The sequence below is a fragment of the Oncorhynchus mykiss genome, chromosome 14 (genome assembly GCF_057628025.1).
Source record: "Oncorhynchus mykiss isolate SJ-2025 chromosome 14, ASM5762802v1, whole genome shotgun sequence".
Taxonomy (NCBI): Eukaryota; Metazoa; Chordata; class Actinopteri; order Salmoniformes; family Salmonidae; genus Oncorhynchus; species Oncorhynchus mykiss.
The window spans coordinates 43,832,734-43,855,034 of NC_143035.1; the positions used below are offsets into that span (position 1 = coordinate 43,832,734).

The 22,301-nt window shown below is 44.0% G+C and overlaps 1 protein-coding gene across 3 annotated transcripts in view; it reads right to left on the reverse strand.

The window, feature by feature from the left end:
- Nucleotides 1-15,687, reverse strand: part of LOC110513618 (cysteinyl leukotriene receptor 1) — a 235,722-nt gene extending 220,035 nt beyond the window's left edge. Inside the window, exons 1-3 of one of the 3 annotated variants that reach the window (XR_016486403.1) lie at nucleotides 15,497-15,687; nucleotides 14,832-14,938; nucleotides 8,200-8,282 (exon numbers count right to left, since the gene is read on the reverse strand). Coding sequence is in view for 2 of the 3 variants with exons in the window: in XM_090198963.1 (XP_090055089.1) it covers nucleotides 8,200-8,280 (81 nt within the window). In the remaining variant the exon portion in view is untranslated. Of the gene's footprint in view, nucleotides 1-8,199; nucleotides 8,283-14,831; nucleotides 15,346-15,496 lie in introns of those variants that run through there. The other 2 variants (XM_090198963.1, XM_021593388.3) reach the window with 2 other exon arrangements.
- Nucleotides 15,688-22,301: the final 6,614 nt, after the last annotated feature.

Here is a 22,301-nt window from a genome sequence, read left to right on the forward strand (position 1 = left end):
CCTGGTTACAGACAGAACGTAGAATGTGGCAGGGCTTGCAAACCATTGCAGATTACAAAGGGAAGCACAGGCGAGAGCTGCCCAGTCACACAAGCCTACCAGACAAACTAAACTAGCTCTACGCTCGCTTCGAGGCATATAACACTGAAACATGCATGAGAGCACCAGCTGTTCCGGAAGACTATGTGATCGCGCTCTCCGCAGCCGATGTAAGACCTTTAAACAGGTCAACATTCACAAGGCCAGACGGAATACCAGGACGTGAACTCCGAGCATGAGCTGACTAACTGGCAAGAATCTTTTCTAATATTTGGGTGAAGGAGAAGCTGGGAAGGCTTGGGCGAATAGCTGCAGGGGAGACGTAGCTGTTGGCCGGGGTTGGAGTAGCCAGGAGGAAGGCATGGCCAGCCGTTGAGAAATGCTTATTGAAATGTTCGATTATCATGAATTTATCAGTGGTGACAGTGTTATCTAGCCTCAGTGCAGTTGGCAGCTGGGAGGAGCTGCTCTTGTTCTCCATGGACTTTACAGTGTCCCAAAACTTTTTGGAGGTAGAGCCACAGGACCCTGCTTGAAAAAGCTAGCGTTTGCTTTCCTGACTAACTGCGTGTATTGGTTCCTGACTTCTCTGAACAGTTGCATATTTTGGGGACTATTCGATGCTATTGCAGTCTACCACAGGATGCTTTTGTGCTGGTCAAGGGCAGTCAGGTCTGGAGTGAACCAAGGGCTATATCTTTTCTTGGTCCTGCATTTTTTGAACGGGGCATGCTTATCTAAGATGGTGAGGAAATTACTTTTAAAGAATGACCAGGCATCCTCGACTGACGGCATGAGGTCAATTTCCTTCCAGGATACCAGGTCGATTGGAAAGGCCTGCTTGCAGAAGTGTTTTAGGGAGCGTTTGACAGTGATGAGGGGTGATCGTTTGACCGCCCCATAGCGGACACAGCCAATGAGGCAGTGATCGCTGAGATCTTGATTGAAAACAGCGGAGGTGTATTTGGAGGGCAAGTTGGTCAGGATAATATCTATGAGGGTGCCCATGTTTATGGATTTAGGGTTGTACCTGGTGGGTTCCTTGATGATTTGTGTGAGATTGAGGGCATCTAGCTTAGATTGTAGGACTGCCGGAGTGTTAAGCATATCCCAGTTTAGGTCGCCTAACAGAACAAACTCTGAAGCTAGATGGGGGGTGATCAATTCACAAATGGTGTCCAGGGCACAGCTGGGTGCGGAGGGGGGTCTATAATAAGCGGCAACAGTGAGAGACTTATTTCTGGAGAGGGTTAATTTTTAAAATTAGAAGTTCAAACTGTTTGGGTATAGACCTGGAAAGTATGACAGAACTTTGCAGGCTATCTCTGCAGTAGATTGCAACTCCTCCTCCTTTGGCTGTTCTATCTTGATGGAAAATGTTGTAGCTGGGTATGGAAATCTCAGAATTGTTGGTGGCCTTCCTAAGCCAGGATTCAGACACGGCAAGGACATCAGGGTTGGCGGAGTGTGCTAAAGCAGTGAGTAAAACAAACTTAGGGAGGAGGCTTCTGATGTTGACATGCATGAAATCAAGGTTTTTTTTATCACAGAAGTCAACAAATGAGGGTGCCTGGGGACACGCAGGGCCTGGGTTTACCTCCACATCACCCGAGGAACATAGGAGGAGTAGGATGAGGGTACGGCTAAAGGCTATCAAAACTGGTTGCCTAGAGCGTTGGGGACAAAGAATAAAAGGTGCATATTTCTGGGCATGGTAGAATATATTCAGGGCATAATGTGCAGACAGGGGTATGGTGGGGTGCGGGTACAGCGGAGGTAAGCCCAGGCACTGAGTGATGATAAGAGAGGTTGTATCTCTGGATCAGCTGGTTATAATGGGTGAGGTCACCGCATGTGTGGGAGATGGGACAAAGGAGGTATCCGATGTATAATGAGTGGGACTAGGGGCTCCATTGTAAACTAAAACAATGATAACTAACCTAAACAACAGTATACAAGGCATATTGACATATGAGAGAGACATACAGCAAGGCATAAAGTAACCACAGGTGTTGATTTGGAGAGCTAGCTAAGACAGCAACGGGTGAGACAACAACAGCTAATCAGCTAAAACAACAACAGGTCAAATGGGGATGAATGGGCAGAGAGGGTCGGTTAACTACACACAGAGCCTGAGTTAGCGGCTGGGGACAACAGACATAAAAACTTTTTTTTTTAAATAAATATATTTGGTCAAATCACACCAAGACAGTCTTGAAGAGGGCACGAAAAAACCTATTCACCCTCAGGAGACTGAAAAGATTTAGCATGGGTCCTCAGATCCGCAAAAGGTTCTACAGCTGCACCATCGAGAGCATCCTGACTGGTTGCATCACTGCCTGGTATGGCAACTGCTCGGCCTCCGACCACAAGGCACAACAGAGGGTAGTGCGTACGGCCCAGTACATCACTGAGGTGCGTACGGCCCAGTACATCACAAGCTTCCTCTCATCCAGGACCTCTACACCAGGCGGTGTCAGAAGAAGGCCCTCAATATTGTCAAATACTCCAGCCACCCTAGTCATAGACTGTTCTCTCTGCTACCGCATGGCAAGCGATACCGGAGCGCCAAGCCTTCGAAAAAGCTTCTACCTCAGAGCAATAAGGCTCCTGAACATCTAATCAAATGGCTACTCAGACTATTTGCATTGCTTCCCCTCTTTTACACTGCTGCTACTCTCTGTTGTTATCATCTATGCATAGTCACTCTACCCACATGTACATATTACCTCAACTAACTGGTGTCCCCGCACATTGACTATGTACCGGTACCCCCTGTACATTGTTATTTTACTGCTGCTCTTTAATTACTTGATTTCTTATTCTTATTCTTATTTTTTTAACTGCATTTTTGGTTAGGGTCTCGTAGGTAAGCATTTCACTGTAAGCGTTTACCTGTCATATACGGCACATGTGACTAATACAATTTGGATTTGAATACACCTGGTAACACATACAGTAGATTTACCTGTTTACCTGTCCCGTACAGACTCGGGAGAGACAACGGTTGAGAGCCGCGTTTCCTCCGAAATACAACCCAACCAAGCCGCTCTGCTTCTTGACACAATGCCAGCCGCATCAATGTGTCAGAGGAAACACCGTACACATGGCGACCGTGTCAGCATGCACTGCGCCCGGCCACCCACAGGAGTCGCTAGTGCGTGATGGGACAAGGACATCTCTTCCGGCCAAAACCTTCCCTAACCCAGACTACACTGGACCAATTGTGCGCCGCCCCATGGGTCTCCCAGGCACGACCGACTGCGACAGAGCCTGTACTCGAACCCTGAATCTCTAGAGGCACAGCTGCACTTAGACCACTGTTTCTTTAGACCAGAGGAAAGAGTACCTACTACTGGCCCTCCGAGACCACTTCCAGCAGCATCTGGTCTAACCATTCCACATGCTGAGCACTCTGCGGTCCAAATCATTGCAAAACCATTTCAATTGGGTTGAGGTCGGGTGATTGTGGAGGCCAGGTCATCTGATTCAGCACTCCATCACTCTCCTTCTTGGTCAAATAGCCTTTTTATTTATTTTTTATTTTTATTTCACCTTTGTTTAACCAGGTAGGCTAGTTGAGAACAAGTTCTCATTTGCAACTGCGACCTGGTCAAGATAAAGCATAGCAGTGTGAACAGACAACAACACAGAGTTACACATGGAGTAAACAATAAACAATAAACAAGTCAATAACATAGTAGAAAAAAATAATCTATATACATTGTGTGTAAAAGGCATGAGGAGGTAGGCAATAAATAGGCCATAGGAGTGAATAATTACAATATAGCAGAAACTCCCTCTCCCGGATCCGGGAGAATTGTCATCAACTGACACTAATTAGCATAATGCAACGGACAAAAAATATTACTAGAAAATATTCATATTCATGAAATCACAAGTGAAATATATTGAAACACAGCTTAGCCTTTTGTTAATCACCCTGTCATCTCAAATTTTGAAATTATGCTTTACAGCCAAAGCAAGACAAGCATTTGTGTAAGTTTATCGATAGCCTAGCATAGCATTATGCCTAGCTAGCAGCAGGCAACCTGGTCACGAAAATCAGAAAAGCAATCAAATTAAATCGTTTACCTTGGATGAGCTTCGGATGTTTTCACTCACGAGACTCCCAGTTAGATAGCAAATGTTCCTTTGTTCCATAAAGATTATTTTTGTAGCCGAAATAACTCCGTTAGTACTTCACGTTTGGCTGAGAATTCGACCGGAAATTGCAGTCACAACAACGTCGAAAAAGATTCCAAATTAGCTCCATAATATCGACAGAAACATGGCAAACGTTGTTTATAATCAATCCTCAAGGTGTTTTTCAAATATCTATTCAATAATATATCACCCGGGACAGCTGTATTTTCAGTAAGACCGGGAGGAAAAATAGCTACCTCTGTCTATTACACAATAATTACTCTGAGAGCCCTCACATAATAATACATACATAATGTAGTCGTTTACGCTCATTCTTGAACATAAAGGCGTGAAACTACGTCAAAATGATGTAGACACATTGGGGAATACGTAGAAAAACGAATCTGGTTGATAGCCCATTCACTGCTCAATAGGGACGCATCGGAATGCAGAGCTTTCAAAACATGAGTCACTTCCTGATTGGATTTTTCTCAGGCTTTCGCCTGCAATATCGGTTCTGTTAGACTCACAGACAATATTTTTACAGTTTTGGAAACTTTAGAGTGTTTTCTATCCTAAGCTGTCTATGATATGCATATTCTAGCATCTTGTCCTGACAAAATAGCCCGTTTACTTTGGGAACGGGTTAGGGTTTTCAAAAATGAAAATAGTGCCCCTTAGTTTCAAGAGATTAACACTGGAGAGATAAATGATCAGATGAACATGTGCAGGTAGAGATACTGGTGTGCAAAAGAGCAGAAAAGTAAATAAAAACAGTATGGGGATGAGGTAAATTGGGTGGGCTATATACCGATGGACTATGTACAGCTGCAGCGATCGGTTAACTGCTCAGATAGCAGATGTTTAAAGTTGGTGAGGGAGATAAAAGTCTCCAACTTTACAGAGCCTAGAGGTGTGTTTTGGGTTATCGTCCTGTTGAAAAACAAATGACAGTCCCACTAAGCGCAAATCAGATGGGATGGCGTATCACTGCAAAATGCTGTGGTAGTCATGCTGATTAAGTGTGCCTAGAATTCTAAATAAATCACCAAGTGTCACCAGCAAAGCACCATCACACCTCCTACTCTGTGCTTCATGGTGGGATCCACTCCTGTTGAGATCATCCATTCACCCACTCTGCGTCTCACAAAGACACGACAGTTGGAACCAAAAATCTCAAATTTGGACTCATCAGACCAAAGGACAGATTTACACTGTCCATTGTTTGTGTTTCTTGGCCCAAGAAAGTCTCTTCTTATTATTAGTGTCCTTTAGTAGTGGTTTCTTTGCAGCAATTCAACCATGAAGGCCTGATTCACGCAGTCTCCTCTGAACAGCTGATGTTGAGATGTGTCTGTTACTTCAACTCTGCGAAACATTTATTTGGGCTGAAATCTGAGGTGCAGTTAATAACTATAATGAACTTATCCTCTGCAGCAAAGGTAACTTTTGATGTCTTCACTATTATTCTACAATAGTAAAAATAAAGAAAAACCATTCAATGAGTAGGTGTGTCCCCACTGTTGACTGGTACTGGACTTCGGTGAGTAAATAAACCTCCTCTACCCTCCTTTCTATTGGTGAACGTACAAATCACTGGAGAACAAACTGGATGAGATCCATTCCTATCAATGGTACCTGAAGAACTGATATATTTCTCGGAGTCGTGGCTGATCAATGACATGGATAATATACATCTAGCTGGACCGAATGGAAGCCTCGGGCTCAAGGGGGGGGGGGGGGGGGGGGTGCGTATCTTGTTACCAACAGTTGGTGCACAATCTCTAAAATTAAAGAAGTCTCAAGGATCTCCTCGCCTGAGTCAGAATAACTCATGAAAAGATGTAGATCATATTATTTAGCAAGAAAGTTATCTATATTTTTCATAGCTATTTATTTACCACCACTAACCGACGCTGGCACTAAGACCACACTCAACAGTACTGTGCAGCCGTCTTCATCGACCTGGCCAAGGCTTTTCACTCAGTCAATCACCATATTCTTATCACCAGACTCAGCAGCCTCGGTTTTTTATCTCAGTTCACTGGTCACGATGGCAACACCCACCCGTAGCTCGAGCTCCAGCAGGTGTATCTCACTGATCATCCCCAAAGCCAACACCTCATGTGGCCGCCTTCCTTTCTCTCTGCTGCCTGTGACTGGAACGAATTGCAAAAATCGCTGAAGTTGGAGACTTTTATCTCCCTCACCAACTTTAAACATCTGCTATCTGAGCAGCTAACCGATCGCTGCAGCTGTACATAGTCCATCGGTATATAGCCCACCCAATTTACCTACCTCATCCCCATACTGTTTTTATTTATTTACTTTTCTGCTCTTTTGCACACCAGTATCTCTACCTGCACATGACCATCTGATCATTTATCACTCCGGTATTAATCTGCTAAATTGTAATTATTCGCCTACCTCCTCATGCCTTTTGCACACAATGTATATAGACTCTTTTTTTTTCCTACTGTGTTATTGACTTGTTTATTGTTTACTCCATGTGTAACTCTGTGTTGTTGTCTGTTCACACTGCTATGCTTTATCTTGGCCAGGTCGCAGTTGCAAATGAGAACTTGTTCTCATCTAGCCTACCTGGTTAAATAAAGGTGAAGTTAAAAAATAAAAATAAATAAAATGCATACAAAGCTCTGCATTTGGAAAATCTGTCTATAGCTCTATACTCCTTATTCCCGCTCACAACCAAAGACTCAAACAGGAAATTCCAGTGACGCGCACAATAAGGAAGTAATCTGAATAAGCGGATGCTAAGCTACAGGACTGTTTCGCTAGTACAGACTTTAATATGTTCCGGGATTCATCCGAAGGCATTGAGGAGTTTACCACATCAGTCACCGGCTTAATTTGTATTTGATTTTATTATGGATCCCCATAAGATCCCCATTACTCTTCCTGGGGTCCAGCAAAATTAAAGTTGTTTTTCCAAAACATTACAGTACATTCACAGATTTCATAACACACTGTGTGTCCTCAGGCTCCTACTCCACCACTACCACATATCTACACAACAAAATCTGTGTGTACATGTGTGTATAGTGCATATGTTATCGTGTGTGTGTATACATGTGTCTGTGCCTACGTTTGTGTTTCTTCACAGTCCCTGCTGTTCAGAAGGTATTTGTATCTGTTTTTTAAAATCTGATTCTACTGCTTGCATCAGTTATTTGATGTGGAATAGAGTTCCATGTAGTCATGGCTCTATGTAGTACTGTGCACCTCCCATAGTCTGTTCTGGACTTGGGGACTGTGAAGAGACCTCTGGTGACATGTCTTGTGGGGTATGCATGGGTGTCCAAGCTGTACGCCAGCAGCTCAAACAGACAGCTTGGTGCATTCAACATGTCAATACCTCTCATAAATACAAGTAGTGATGAAGTCAATCTCTCCTCCACTTTGAGCCAGGAGAAATTGACATGCATATTATTAATATTAGCTCTCTGTGTACATCCAAGGGCCAGCCTAGCTGCCCTGTTCTGAGCAAATTGCAGTTTTCCTAAGTCCCTCTTTGAGGCACCTGACCACACGACTGAACAGTAGTCCAGGTGAGACAAAACTAGGGCCTGTAGGACCTACCGTGTGTATTGTGCTGTTAAGAAGGTATAGCAACGCTTTATTATGGACAGACTTCTCCCCATTTTAGCTACTGTTGTATCAATATGTTTTGACCATGACAGTTTACAATCCAGGGTTGATCCAGGGTTACTTCAAACATGTTACCTGTTGAAATTGCTGTACAATATGATCTTGTTGCCATTTGACGCACATTCAGATGTCATAAATCAGCACTGCAGAGCTCTCCCTGTACTATGCTGTACCTTGTAACACACTGCTTCTGTTAGATACCACTAACCAATCAATCTCTCTCATTGCACAGCTTTCCCATAGCATAGAAGTATATCAATGAGCGGGCATCCACCCTTTGCGTGATGCATGGACGAAAGGGGGAGCGGGGGGCAGACAGGCAGGCAGACAGACAGATATGGTTACCTGGTTACGGAAGTCATCGATAGACAGACAGTTGGTAGTGTTGTCCCTCAGAGTCACGTTGTCAAACTCCGCTAGATGCATGTCTGGAACACACAGACAGACAGTATAAAAAGAGAGGAAGACAGACAGACAGTATAAAAAGAGAGGAAAACAGCCAGAAAGTATGAGAAGAGAAGAAAACACATTTCTACAGAGTTCAGGTACGCCTCTGCACTACATGAAAGAAAACACTTTTCTACAGAGTTCAGGTACGCCCCTGCATGAAAGAAAAGAACATTGGAGGAGTTTTCAAGGAATCCCGTACTAGGGCAGAACCAGGAAGCCTTCCAGTACTACAGTAATACAGAGTAGTTTTATTTTTGCTTTGATGGCAACCTACAAAACATGTGTTATCTAAGCTTTGTTTGTCGTAAAGCTTTGCTGTTTATGAAGCAGATACTAATCTGATAATTTTCTGTTGATTTTCCTTCCGTTCTCAGGAGAAGAGATTCCACAGAACACCAACAGAGCCCTCCACATTGTTACAAAATTTTAGAGGCACTCGGCGATGCGGTATGGAGCTGGATTTAGCCTCAGGATGACTCTGGGGCCTTCGCAATTGCGTCACACAATCCACACCTAGCCACTGAAACTACGCTCCGGGATAAAGCATAAATTGGCTTTAACTCTCCCTGCTGCAGAGAATACCACAGAACATCCTAACCCTCCCTGCTGCAGACAATAAGATAACAGTTATTGGGTCAGGACTGTTCTGACAGTCCCAGTAATTGGGTCAGGACTGTTATGTTCTGTTAGTACCAGCTATTGGGTCAGGACTGTTATGTTCTGTCAGAACCAGCTATTGGGTCAGGACTGTTATGTTCTGTCAGTACCAGCTATTGGTTCAGAACTGTTATGTTCTGTCAGTACCAGCTATTGGGTCAGGACTGTTCTCACAGTACCAGCATTTGGGTCAGAACTGTATGTTCTGTCAGTACCAGCTATTGGTTAGGACTGTTCTGACAGTACCAGCTATTGGTTCAGGACTGTTCTGACAGTACCAGCTATTGGTCAGGACTGTTCTGACAGTACCAGCTACTGGGTCAGGACTGTTATGTTCTGTTAGTACCAGCTATTGGGTCAGGACTGTTATGTTCTGTCAGAACCAGCTATTGGGTCAGGACTGTTATGTTCTGTCAGTACCAGCTATTGGTTCAGAACTGTTATGTTCTGTCAGTACCAGCTATTGGGTCAGGACTGTTCTCACAGTACCAGCATTTGGGTCAGGACTGTTCTGGCAGTACCAGCTATTGGGTCAGGACTGTTCTGTCAGTACCAGCTATTGGGTCAGGACTGTTCTGACAGTACCAGCTATTGGGTCAGGACTGTTATGTTCTGTCAGTACCAGCTATTGGGTCAGGACTGTTATGTTCTGTCAGAACCAGCTATTGGGTCAGGACTGTTATGTTCTGTCAGTACCAGCTATTGGTTCAGAACTGTTATGTTCTGTCAGTACCAGCTATTGGGTCAGGACTGTTCTCACAGTACCAGCATTTGGGTCAGAACTGTATGTTCTGTCAGTACCAGCTATTGGTTAGGACTGTTCTGACAGTACCAGCTATTGGTTCAGGACTGTTCTGACAGTACCAGCTATTGGTCAGGACTGTTCTGACAGTACCAGCTACTGGGTCAGGACTGTTATGTTCTGTTAGTACCAGCTATTGGGTCAGGACTGTTATGTTCTGTCAGAACCAGCTATTGGGTCAGGACTGTTATGTTCTGTCAGTACCAGCTATTGGTTCAGAACTGTTATGTTCTGTCAGTACCAGCTATTGGGTCAGGACTGTTCTCACAGTACCAGCATTTGGGTCAGAACTGTATGTTCTGTCAGTACCAGCTATTGGTTAGGACTGTTCTGACAGTACCAGCTATTGGTTCAGGACTGTTCTGACAGTACCAGCTATTGGTCAGGACTGTTCTGACAGTACCAGCTACTGGGTCAGGACTGTTATGTTCTGTTAGTACCAGCTATTGGGTCAGGACTGTTATGTTCTGTCAGTACCAGCTATTGGTTCAGAACTGTTATGTTCTGTCAGTACCAGCTATTGGGTCAGGACTGTTCTGTCAGTACCAACTATTGGGTCAGGACTGTTCTGGCAGTACCAGCTATTGGGTCAGGACTGTTCTGTCAGTACCAGCTATTGGGTCAGGACTGTTCTGACAGTACCAGCTATTGGGTCAGGACTGTTCTCACAGTACCAGCATTTGGGTCAGAACTGTATGTTCTGTCAGTACCAGCTATTGGTTAGGACTGTTCTGACAGTACCAGCTATTGGTTCAGGACTGTTCTGACAGTACCAGCTATTGGTCAGGACTGTTCTGACAGTACAAGGTATTGGGTCAGGACTGTTCTGACAGTACCAGCTATTGGGTCAGGACTGTTCTGTCAGTACCAGCTATTGGGTCAGGACTGTTCTGACAGTACCAGCTATTGCGTCAGAACTTTTACGTTCTGTCAATATCAGTTATTGGGTCAGGACTGTTCTGTCAGTACCAGCTGAAAAACATCCTGCTAGTAGCTATGTCAAACACATCACTTCACTTTTCAATTGATTTCACCTCTAAGATTACAGTTAAGCTTGTCACTAACTGGCTGGGAAATATAAGACACTGACAAACATCCTGTTTGTGTGTGTGTGCGCCCATGCGTGTGTGTCTAATATGTGTATGAACATGACGTCTCGTGACTGAAGTTTCTGCCAAAAAGGTTACCAAGTGAAGTTATACAAATATCCAGCAGGTCAGAGAAGTGAAAGTGCTTCAAGTATTTAGATCTGCACCCTATCCCCAGCAGCATACCACCCATACCACTGCTGGCTTGGTCCTGGTCAGTCTTATTGAGAATTGTCCAGACCATGTATGTTAATTATTAATTGTAGAAGAGCTAGTAAGATGGGTGCACTCTATATGTGCTCTGGGTCATTAGACACCATTAGACATGCACCTGTCTGGGGTGTGGACACGACTGGTTATTCCTGTAACGGTGTTATGGCCTAATTTGGACTGTTGCTATGGTCCTACATGCATGAAGCTGTCTTAAGGCGAGTACATGTCTGTATTTTTGAACTAATGGTGTGGCTCTACAGTTTCCATGCCCTAATATGAAACCAAACTAAAATGAATGCAAGGCAATAAGATAACGGTGGCTAAATGCCAGAGGGGAGGAGTCATTAAGAGGAGTTACTATTGGTGTGACGTAACGAGGAAGAATGTATAACAAGTACGTGCCAAGACTGAACCAGCTCGACTTTTATTATGCTGTAATAAAAGTCTATTTGAACTCACAGGCTCCAGTATTTGAGAAATATGATTGACTATATATTTCCACCACAGTCTCTAGATGGGAGACCGGATGCTGATGGTAGTGGTGTTGAAGGGCCAGTCTCTAGATGGGAAACCAGATGCTGCTGGTAGTGGTGTTGGAAGGCCAGTCTCTAGATGGGAAACCAGATGCTGCTGGTAGTGGTGTTGGAGGGCCAGTCTCTAGATGTGAAACCAGAAGCTGCTGAAAGTGGTGTTGGAGGGCCAGTTTCAAGATGGGAGACCAGAAGCTTCTGGAAGTGGTGTTGGAGGGCCAGACTCTAGATGGGAGACCAGAAGCTTCTGGAAGTGGTGTTGGAGGGCCAGTTTCTAGATGGGAGACCAGAAGCTTTTGGAAGTGGTGTTGGAGGGCCCGTTTCTAGATGGGAGACCAGAAGCTTCTGGAAGTGGTGTTGGAGGGCCAGTCTCTAGATGGGAGACCAGAAGCTGCTAGAAGTGGTGCTGGAGCGCCAATTTCTAGATGAGAGACCAGAAGCTGCTAGAAGTGGTGTTGGAGCGCCAATTTCTAGATGAGAGACCAGAAGCTTCTGGAAGTGGTGTTGGAGGGCCAGTTTCTAGATGGGAGACCAGAAGCTGCTGGAAGTGGTGTTGAAGGGCCAGTAGGTGGTACTATTTCTGGTCTAAAGAAACATATCCTAGGGCAGTGATTGGGGACATTGCCCTGTGTAGGGTGCAGTCTTTCGGATGGGCGTTAAGCGGTTGTCCTGACTCTCTGTGGTCACTAAAGATCCCATGGCACGTATTGTAAGAGTAGAGGCGTTAACCCTGGTGTACTAGCTAAATTCCCAAACTGGCCCGCATACGATCATGGCTACCTAATCATCACCAGCTTACAACTGTCTCATTCATTATCCTTCCTCTCCCCTGTAAATATTCCCCAAGTCGTTGCAGTTGACAAGGGTTCATAGGGAAAACATAATAACATAATAATAACATAATAAGATAATAAGACAAATATTGTAAAAACTTGTAGAAAGTGTACTGAGAGATCAATGATCATCTGTCCACTACATGAACTATACACGACAGGACACTGTCAACTTCAATGTTAGCTGTAGTCCAGAACACTGGTCCTCCTGGTAGTTCAACTACAATGTTAGCTGTAGTCCAGAACACTGGTCCTCCTGGTAGTTTAACTACAATGTGTCTGTAGTCCAGAACACTGGTCCTTCTGGTAGTTTAACTACAATGTTAGCCGTAGGCCAGAACACTGGTCCTCCTGGTAGTTTAACTACAATGTTAGCTGTAGTCCAGAACACTGGTCCTCCTGGTAGTTCAACTACAATGTTAGCTGTAGTCCAGAACACTGGTCCTCCTGGTAGTTTAACTACAATGTGTCTGTAGTCCAGAACACTGGTCCTTCTGGTAGTTTAACTACGATGTTAGCTGGAGGCCAGAACACTGGTCCAACTGGTAGTTTAACTACAATGTTAGCTGTAGTCCAGAACACTGGTCATCCTGGTAGTTTAACTACAATGTTAGCTGTAGTCCAGAACACTGGTCCAACTGGTAGTTTAACTACAATGTTAGCTGTTGTCCAGAACAATGGTTCTCCTGGTAGTTAACTGCAATGTTAGCTGTAGTCCAGAACACTGGTCCTCCTGGTAGTTTAACTACAATGTTAGCTGTAGTCCAGAACACTGGTCCTCCTGGTAGTTTAACTACAATGTTAGCTGTAGTCCAGAACACTGGTCCAACTGGTAGTTTAACTACAATGTTAGCTGTAGTTCAGAACACTGGTCTTCCTGGTAGTTTCACTACAATATTAGCTATTGTCCAGAACACTGGTCCAACTGGTAGTTTAACTACAATGTTAGCTGTTGTCCAGAACACTGGTTCTCCTGGTAGTTTACCTACAATGTTAGCTGTAGTCCAGAACACTGGTCCTCCTGGTAGTTTAACTACAATGTTAGCTGTAGTCCAGAACACTGGTCCTCCTGGTAGTTTAACTACAATGTTAGCTGTAGTCCAGAACACTGGTCCAACTGGTAGTTTAACTACAATGTTAGCTGTAGTTCAGAACACTGGTCTTCCTGGTAGTTTAACTACAATATTATCTATTGTCCAGAACACTGGTCCTCCTGGTAGTTTAACTATAATGTTAGCTGTCGTCCAGAACACTGGTCCTCCTGGTAGTTTAACTACAATGTTAGCTGTAGTCCAGAACACTGGTCTTCCTGGTAGTTTAACTACAATGTTAGCTGTAGTCCAGAACACTGGTCCAACTGGTAGTTTAACTACAATGTTAGCTATTGTCCAGAGCACTGGTCCTCCTGGTAGTTTAACTTCAATGTTAATGTTATTTATTTTATGCTCTGGTACCCTGGAATGTTCCTCTACAGGGACTAGCTCCAACTCCTGGTAAAGAGAATGTCTTGGTTCCATCAATACCTTGTGGGCTTTTTCTATCAAAAATTCCCTCCAGACCTGACTGTTTGACCCCTAGCACCTTCATAAATGACCTCCAGACCTGACTGCTTGACCCCTAGCACCTTCATAAATGACCTCCAGACCTGACTGCTTGACCCCCTAGCACCTAAATAAATGTCCTCCAGACCTGACTGCTTGATCCCTAGCACCTTACTAGCAAAGCTAACAATTTTTCGTAACATTCTTAAAGCGCCAATCATTAGTTGAAACAATAACAAAGCCGTCTCCCCAACACTGTTTCAGTAAAAAGCAGGGGGATGGGCCTGGAGAAATGGAATCACTATCAAATTCAAAGACACAGGTATGGATGCAAGGACTGACCATGATATCAACAGTATAGGTTTAACAATATGTTGAGACTATATAGATGTCTTTACATTTGCTTTTGTTTATAAACATTGGAGTAAAACAAGCTAATATTTTGGGTTCTGATGAGGTACGATTGTAGAACTAAGCTCATGAGGCACTTATAAGTTATATTCTTCAAGAATCAAAGGGAATATACAGTATCATTAATTTTTATGTCCAAAAATGGATGCAGCAACTGCTGATTGCCACTCTAAGGTCTGAGTTCAGCTCCAGCTCTCTGATAACAGAGTTTTGCTCTCTGCTGTAAAACCACCAATCAGATATCAGCAGGGTTCTGCTCACTAGTGTATGGACGTGTGCTCATGAAAGACCAGGCCAATTCCAAATGCCTAGCATTTGGCAGACCGTACCCAATACACATCTTCTCTCCCTGTGTATTTTCCCCTTTGTGAATAACTTATCTCTATTTCAAGGAGAACATGTCATGTTTGTATCATTATGTAGGGAACATTATGGCCTGAACAATGACCTACCTTTCCCGGTTGTACAAGGGATTTATATTTTCAAAACAATACTGAAGATGGTTCTTCTCCCTCCTCAAGAGAGGTTCAGTTTGAGAGGTCCAGCAGGATAAGGGAGGCTGAGAGAGAGAGAGAGAAAGAGAGAAAGAGAGAGGTTCAGCAAAATAAGGGAGGATGAGAGAGAGAGAGAGAAAGAGAGAGGTTCAGCAGAATAAGGGAGGATAAGAGAGGCTGAGAGAGAGAGAAAGAGAGAGGTTCAGCAGAATAAGGGAGGATAAGACAGACAGACAGACAGACAGACAGACAGACAGACAGACAGACAGACAGACAAGTCTTGGTATCGTACATAGGTGTGAAGGGCCACAGTTCAGCATTATAGACAGACAGTAAAAGTATGTTCAACATTGTTCAACATATGATAGTAAAATGACACGTTGCCACATTGCTGTATAACCACCAATTAGATATCAACAGGGTTATGCTCTCTGCTGTAAAACCACCAATCAGATATCATCATCTGAACACATCTTTGTTGTCTGTCTGTATGTCTGTCTGTCTGTCTGTCTGTCTGTCTGTCTGTTCAAGAAGGGCAGCTCAATCAATGGTAAATATGAAGTAACTCATTTAATTCCATTCCGTATACAGAGGTTTGTTCATATAAACAGAGAGTTTCTTACCGTAACCTGCAGAATATTGCCTGATAGATGACAGAACCTGCTGCTCTGCTTCAGCCTCTGAGTACTGCTGCTGTGGGATACACTCAGACTCCTCTCTCTCTCTCTCTCTCTCTCTCACACACACACACACACACACACACACACTTTCGCTCTCACATGTTTTCTCGGACTCTCTGTGTTTTTGTTGTAATAATGTTGAGTGATGATGCCTGTTGGAGGGAGCGAGACCACACAGTAACATCAATAAAGTTCTTTACAGTAAATTGATGATGACCTCAGCATCTGTTATTATAGCAGATAATCCCATGTCAATAATCTCCTGCAACACACACTTCTAGAGAAGAAGAATGAAAAGACAAGATGTCCAGTGTGTGAGGGCATCATCAATTTACTGTAAATATCTTTATGGATGTCCCCTCCCTCCCTTTGCCAGCCAGTCAACCAGTCAGTCAGTCAACCAGTCAAGCAGCCAGCCAGTTAGCGAGTCAAGCAGCCAGTCAGTCAGCCAGTCAGCCATTCAAGCAGCCAGCTATCCAGTCAGCCAGTCTGTCAGTAAAGAAGACAGCCAGCCAGTCAGAAAGTCAGTCAGTCTGTCAAGCAGCCAGTCAGCCTCTTCACACCATATGGTAATGTATTTAAACCAGATTAACCCGTTTCTTCATTCTGTCTGTCTGTCTGTCTATTGAACCGACGTCATCCATGAAACTCAAAACTGCATCTGCCCACTCAGAAAAAGCCTAGGCATTAGTTATGGTAGTTAACAGGTCTCAGGTGTGTTCTCAGCTACACTGCCACCACATAACCCCTGGTAACTCTACTGGCACCACATCACCCCCTGGTAACTCTACTGGCATCACATCACCCCCTGGTAACTCTACTGGCACCACATTACCCCCTGGTAACTCTACTGGCACCACATTACCCCCTGGTAGCTCTACTGGCACCACATTACCCCCTGGTAACTCTACTGGCACAACATCACCCCCTGGTAACTCTACTGGCACCACATCACCCCCTGGTAGCTCTACTGGCACCACATTACCCCCTGGTAGCTCTACTGGCACCACATTACCCCCTGGTAACTCTCCTGGCACAACATCACCCCCTGGTAACTCTACTGGCACCACATCACCCCCTGGTAACTCTACTGGCACCACATTACCCCCTGGTAGCTCTACTGCCACCATATTACCCCCTGGTAACTGTACTGGCACCACATTACCCCCTGGTAGCTCTACTGCCACCTCATTACCCCCTGGTAGCTCTACTGCCACCTCATTACCCCCCTTGTAGCACCACTGCAGCAACATTAACCCCTTGTACCACCACTGGCACCACATTACCCCCTGGTAACTCCACTGCCACCACATTACCCCCTGGTAGCTCCACTGCCACCACATTACCCCCTGGTAGCTCCACTGCTACCACATTACCTCCTGGTAGCTCCACTGCTAACAAATTACCCCCTGGTAGCTACACTGCTACCACATTACCTCCTGGTAGCTCCACTGGCACCACATTACCTCTGGTAGCTCCATTTCCATCATATTACCCCCTGATATCTCCACTGGCACCACATTACCTCCTGCCACCACATTACCCCCTGGTAGCACCACATTACCTCCTGGTAGCTCCACTGGTACCACATTACCTCCTGGTAGCGCCACTGGTACCATGTTACCCCTTGGCTGCACACAACATGTTGCAACACTGATCCTGGTACTATCAATCTCAATGCAAACGCCGTCTTAAACATACATTTTGTTCTAACTTTGGCAGAGGGGTGAGAACACTCCAACACTGAATATCCAGATCAGATATGGGACATCTCCTCATATTGTGTTCTCATGATTAGGTCTTTGGCATGTTGCCCTGTATGTCCTCCACTTAACTTAACTACCCTACAAAGGCAATGCAGTAAATACATAAAATATTTAACTGTGAAATCTGTCCAGCCAAAGATACATTTTTTATTCTGATTGTCTGGCTTATTTTTGTGTCAGGAAACTAAATACCAACAGGACATTAAAACAGATTGGCAGTTTTTGCACTTTGCAGCACAGTAAGGTTGTTGACATGGTGTTCTGCTCAGCCGGTATTTATCCTACTTAGCTTTTGACCTGGTCCAGGTACAACACAACCTTCTGGCTTGGGCTGGGTACAACACAACCTTCTGACCTGGTCCGAGTACAACACAACCTTCTGACCTGGTCCGAGTACAACACAACCTTCTGGCTTGGGCTGGGTACAACACAACCTTCTGACCTGGTCCGAGTACAACACAACCTTCTGGCTTGGGCTGGGTACAACACAACCTTCTGACCTGGTCCGAGTACAACACAACCTTCTGGCTTGGGCTGGGTACAACACAACCTTCTGACCTGGTCCGGGTACAACACAACCTTCTGGCTTGGGCTGGGTACAACACAATCTTCTGACCTGGTCCGAGTACAACACAACCTTCTGGCTTGGGCTGGGTACAACACAACCTTCTGACCTGGTCCGAATACAACACAACCTTCTGGCCGGGATTCAAGTGGTCAGAAGGACATTTCCTCTTAATGAGTTGCTGTGTGTTGGCTACAGTACTTAGAGGATGTTAGGTCATGGAGTAGCAGATACAGAGGAAATGAGAAACCAGTTTTCTGTTGTGGAAAGTGATAATTCAGTTACAACTCAGTCTTACAGAGAGACAACTGTTATACAGTTATACATCCCAGGGAGGGGGAGGTAGGGACACTCAGGCTGACTGGCACCCAGGACCAACAGCAACATTACAGTAATGAGCATTATTATACAAACATCATTAGTGTATAAGTGGTTTACTCCATCGGAAGACAGTGTGTGGTTATAGGTCTCAGTGGATCTCTAGTGGGAGCAATGGGGAGATTCTCAATTTTACAAAAGTACGTCCTCTCCTCTCTCCTCCCTGACCCAGAAATGTGGTCAAATGGTCGAGGAGAGATTCAATTAGTTAGTAGGCGAATCGAGGAGTGTTCTCACCTCCTCCCGCTAAGGAAGCATATCAGTATCCTAGCTGAGTCCTTCACGTAAGAGTTTTGAATCAACTGTTGTGTACTTGGAAAAGAAAAGCATGTACACTACCGTTCAAAAGTTTGGGGTCACGTAGAAATGTCCTTGTTTTTGTCCATAAAAATAACATCAAATTGATCAGAAATACAGTGTAGACATTGTTAATGTTGTAAATTACTATTGTAGATGTTTTATGTAAAATCTACATAGGCGTACAGATGCTCATTATCAGCAACCATCACTCCTATGTTCCAATGGCATGATGTGTTAGCTAATCCAAGTTGATCATTTTAAAAGGCTAATTGATCATTAGAAAACCGTTTTGCAATTATGTTAGCACAGCTGAAAACTCAGTCTATTTTTGTTCTGAGAAATGAAGGCTATTCCATGCGAGAAATTGCCAAGAAACTGAAGATGTCGTACAACGCTGTGTACTACTCCCTTCACAGAACAGCACAAACTGGCTTTAACCAGAATAGAAAGAGGAATGGGAGGCCCTGGTGCACATCTGAGCAAGAGGACAAGTACATTAGAGTGTCTAGTTTCAGAAACAGACACCTCACAAGTCCTCAACTGGCAGCGTCATTAAATAGTATGCTCAAAACACCAGTCTCAAAGTCAACAGTGAAGAGGCGACTCTGGGATGCTGGCCTTCTAGGCAGAGTTCCTCTGTCCAGTGTCGGTGTTATTTTGCCCATCTAAATAAAAAAAAATTATTGGCCAGTCTGAGATATGTCTTTTTCTTAGCAGCTCTGCCTAGAAGGTCAGCATCCCGGAGACGCGTCTTTGCTCTTGACGTTGAGACTAGTGTTTTGTTGGGTATTATTTAATGATGCTGCCAGTTGAGGGCTTGTGAGGCATCTGTTTCTTGTGAGGGGATCTGATAGACGGTTGAAGTGTGTGGTAATGAGTTTGACTCCCAATTCTATGGTTTAGTGTTGCCCCATCTCTTTATGACATTGTTTATCTACCACTTTACCACTGAATATGACCAAGCCTCTTCTAGGATTCAGTATGATTTGCGTTAGTTAAATATGTTATAGCGTGCTTGACATTAAAAGGTAATAGCCGATTGAGCTGACCTCCACAATGTTTATCGTGAATGCAATCTCCACGAACGTCAGGGAAAATGTCTTTGTGCTGTGAATTGAATGCCAGTCCAAGCCTCTTTTTCTTCATGTTCAGACCAGACCATCTGGTCACTAAAGAGCATTGTTTACTGGAAGTCATTATGATTCTCCTGAAAATCTTTGTTGTCATTCCAGTAGATCTCTGAGCTTTCCTCCATATCACTCCCTGCATGAATAGAGTTGTAGCTCTCTGGTCTGTCCTCCCCATCACTCCCTGCATGAATAAAGCTGTAGCTATCTGGTCTTTCCTACCCATCACTCCTTGTTAGGATAGAGCTCTATTAATGAGTCTAAAGACACAATCAGAATATTACTGGAGTCAAAAACAGCAGAACATTACTGTCGAAAGTCAACATCAGAATATGACTCTATATAGACAACAGCAGAATATGACTGTATATAGACACAACAGCAGAATATGACTGTATATAGACACAACAGCAGAATATGACTGTATATAGACACAACAGCAGAATATGACTGTATATAGACACAACAGCAGAATATGACTGTATATAGACACAACAGCAGAATATGACTGTATATAGACAACAGCAGAATATGACTGTATATAGACAACAGCAGAATATGACTGTATATAGAAAACAGCAGAATATGACTGTATATAGACACAACAGCAGAATATGACTGTATATAGACACAACAGCAGAATATTACTGTCTAAAGACATCACAATATTACTGTCACGCCCTGGCCTTAATATTTTCTTTATTATTTTGGTCAGGCCAGGGTGTGACATGGGTGGTGGTGGGGTGTGTTTTGTCTAGGTTTTTTTTGTAGGTTATGGGATTGTGGTTAGTGGAGTTGTCTAGGAAAGTCTATGGTTGCCTAGAGTGGTTCTCAATCAGAGGCAGGTGTTTATCGTGGTCTCTGATTGGGAACCATATTTAGGCAGCCATATTCTTTGAGTGTTTCGTGGGTGATTGTTCCTGTCTCTGTGTTTGTTGCACCAGATAGGGCTGTTTCATTTTTTCACGTTACGTTTATTGTTTTTGTAATTGTTCGTTATCATCTTTAATAAAGATAACAACGCTGCATTTTGGTCCTCCTCTCCTTCGACAGAAGAAAACCGTAACAATTACTGTCTATAGACAACATCCGAATATGACTGTCTATAGACAACATCCGAATATGCCTGTCTATAGACAACAGCAGAATATGCCTGTCTATAGACAACAGCAGAATATTACTGTATATAGACAATAGCAGAATATGACTGTATATAGACATCAGAATGACTGTATATAGACAACAGCAGAATAGTACTGTCTAAAGACATCATAATATTACTGTCTATAGACAACATCAGAATATGACTGTCTATAGACAACATCAGAATATGACTGTCTATAGACAACATCAGAATATGACTGTATAAAGACAATAGCAGAATATGACTGTATATAGACAACATCAGAATATTACTGTCTATAGACAACAGCAGAATATGACTGTATAAATACAAAAACAGAATATTTCTGGAGTCTAAAGACAACAGCAGAATATTATCGGAGTCTAAAGATAACACCAGAATATTACTGTCTATAGACAATAGCAGAATATTACTGTCGAAAGACAACAGCATAGTAATGCTGTCTACAAACAACAGCACAATATTGCTTTCTAAATGGGTTAGGGTTAGGTTTCTAGTTGAGTCGGTTGATCCACTTCCATCTCTGACACATGGAAGCCGAAGGGGGGGAGGGAGGGGGTGCACTCCACATCATATACGCGCAGCCCGAATGGGTCCGGGCGCAACCAGCCAAAGTAGTAGACCCCATGGTTGCCAACTTCTAGATTAACCCGTTGGTTGGGTTATTGACCGTCTGTCCGTAGGGTTAGGGTTAGGTATAGTTTTTAGAATGCAGCTGGTCTGTATGGGTATACTCAAAACCGTCGAGTTGCATACCTTGTGCAGGTCCGGCCCTAGGTTGGTTGCCATGTGTCCCTGTCGAGTGGTATAGTCGTGATGTCTGGGTCCGCTTGTCAACGGATGTGGAAAGCATAGTGCAACCTAGGAGTTGATTCCTTATCGGATCCTTCTCTCTTAGCTCCACGTTGTCTATGTATTTACTTCTGTGTTCATCAGTCTTTAGGACCTAGATGTTTTCAATCATGTGTGTAATTCAGGGGTTATTCCCTTCCAGGATTCTAACTCTGAATCAACCAGTATCTAGTCGAATCCAGCTGGTCTGTATGGGTATACTCAAAACCGTCGAGTTGCATACCTTGTGCAGGTCCGGACCTCAGTTGGTTGCCATGTGTCCCTGTCGAGTGGTAAGTCATTGAACTGCCATAGGTTTGAGCAGACAAATACCCAGAAGGCAAACCCTCTTCACGGCTGTCATGCATCCGCCCTTGGAGGTCCATCCTGCATTTCGGTAGGTGTACGTTTTTTTTTTTAGGATCAGGCAAACATCATTTGGCTTTTGTATCGTACGTCTGCCAGGAGTCATAGTCGATTGCCATGTTCCTTCCCCACCATATTGGTCGTAGGTGATTCAGTGGGTCGGGTGATAGTGACCAGTGGAGCTACTCCCTTCCAGGATCGTAACATTTCCAGAGGTATATCCTCCCTAGACAGTGAATTTATTCGTAGTCCAGGTAAAAAGGTGGATCGG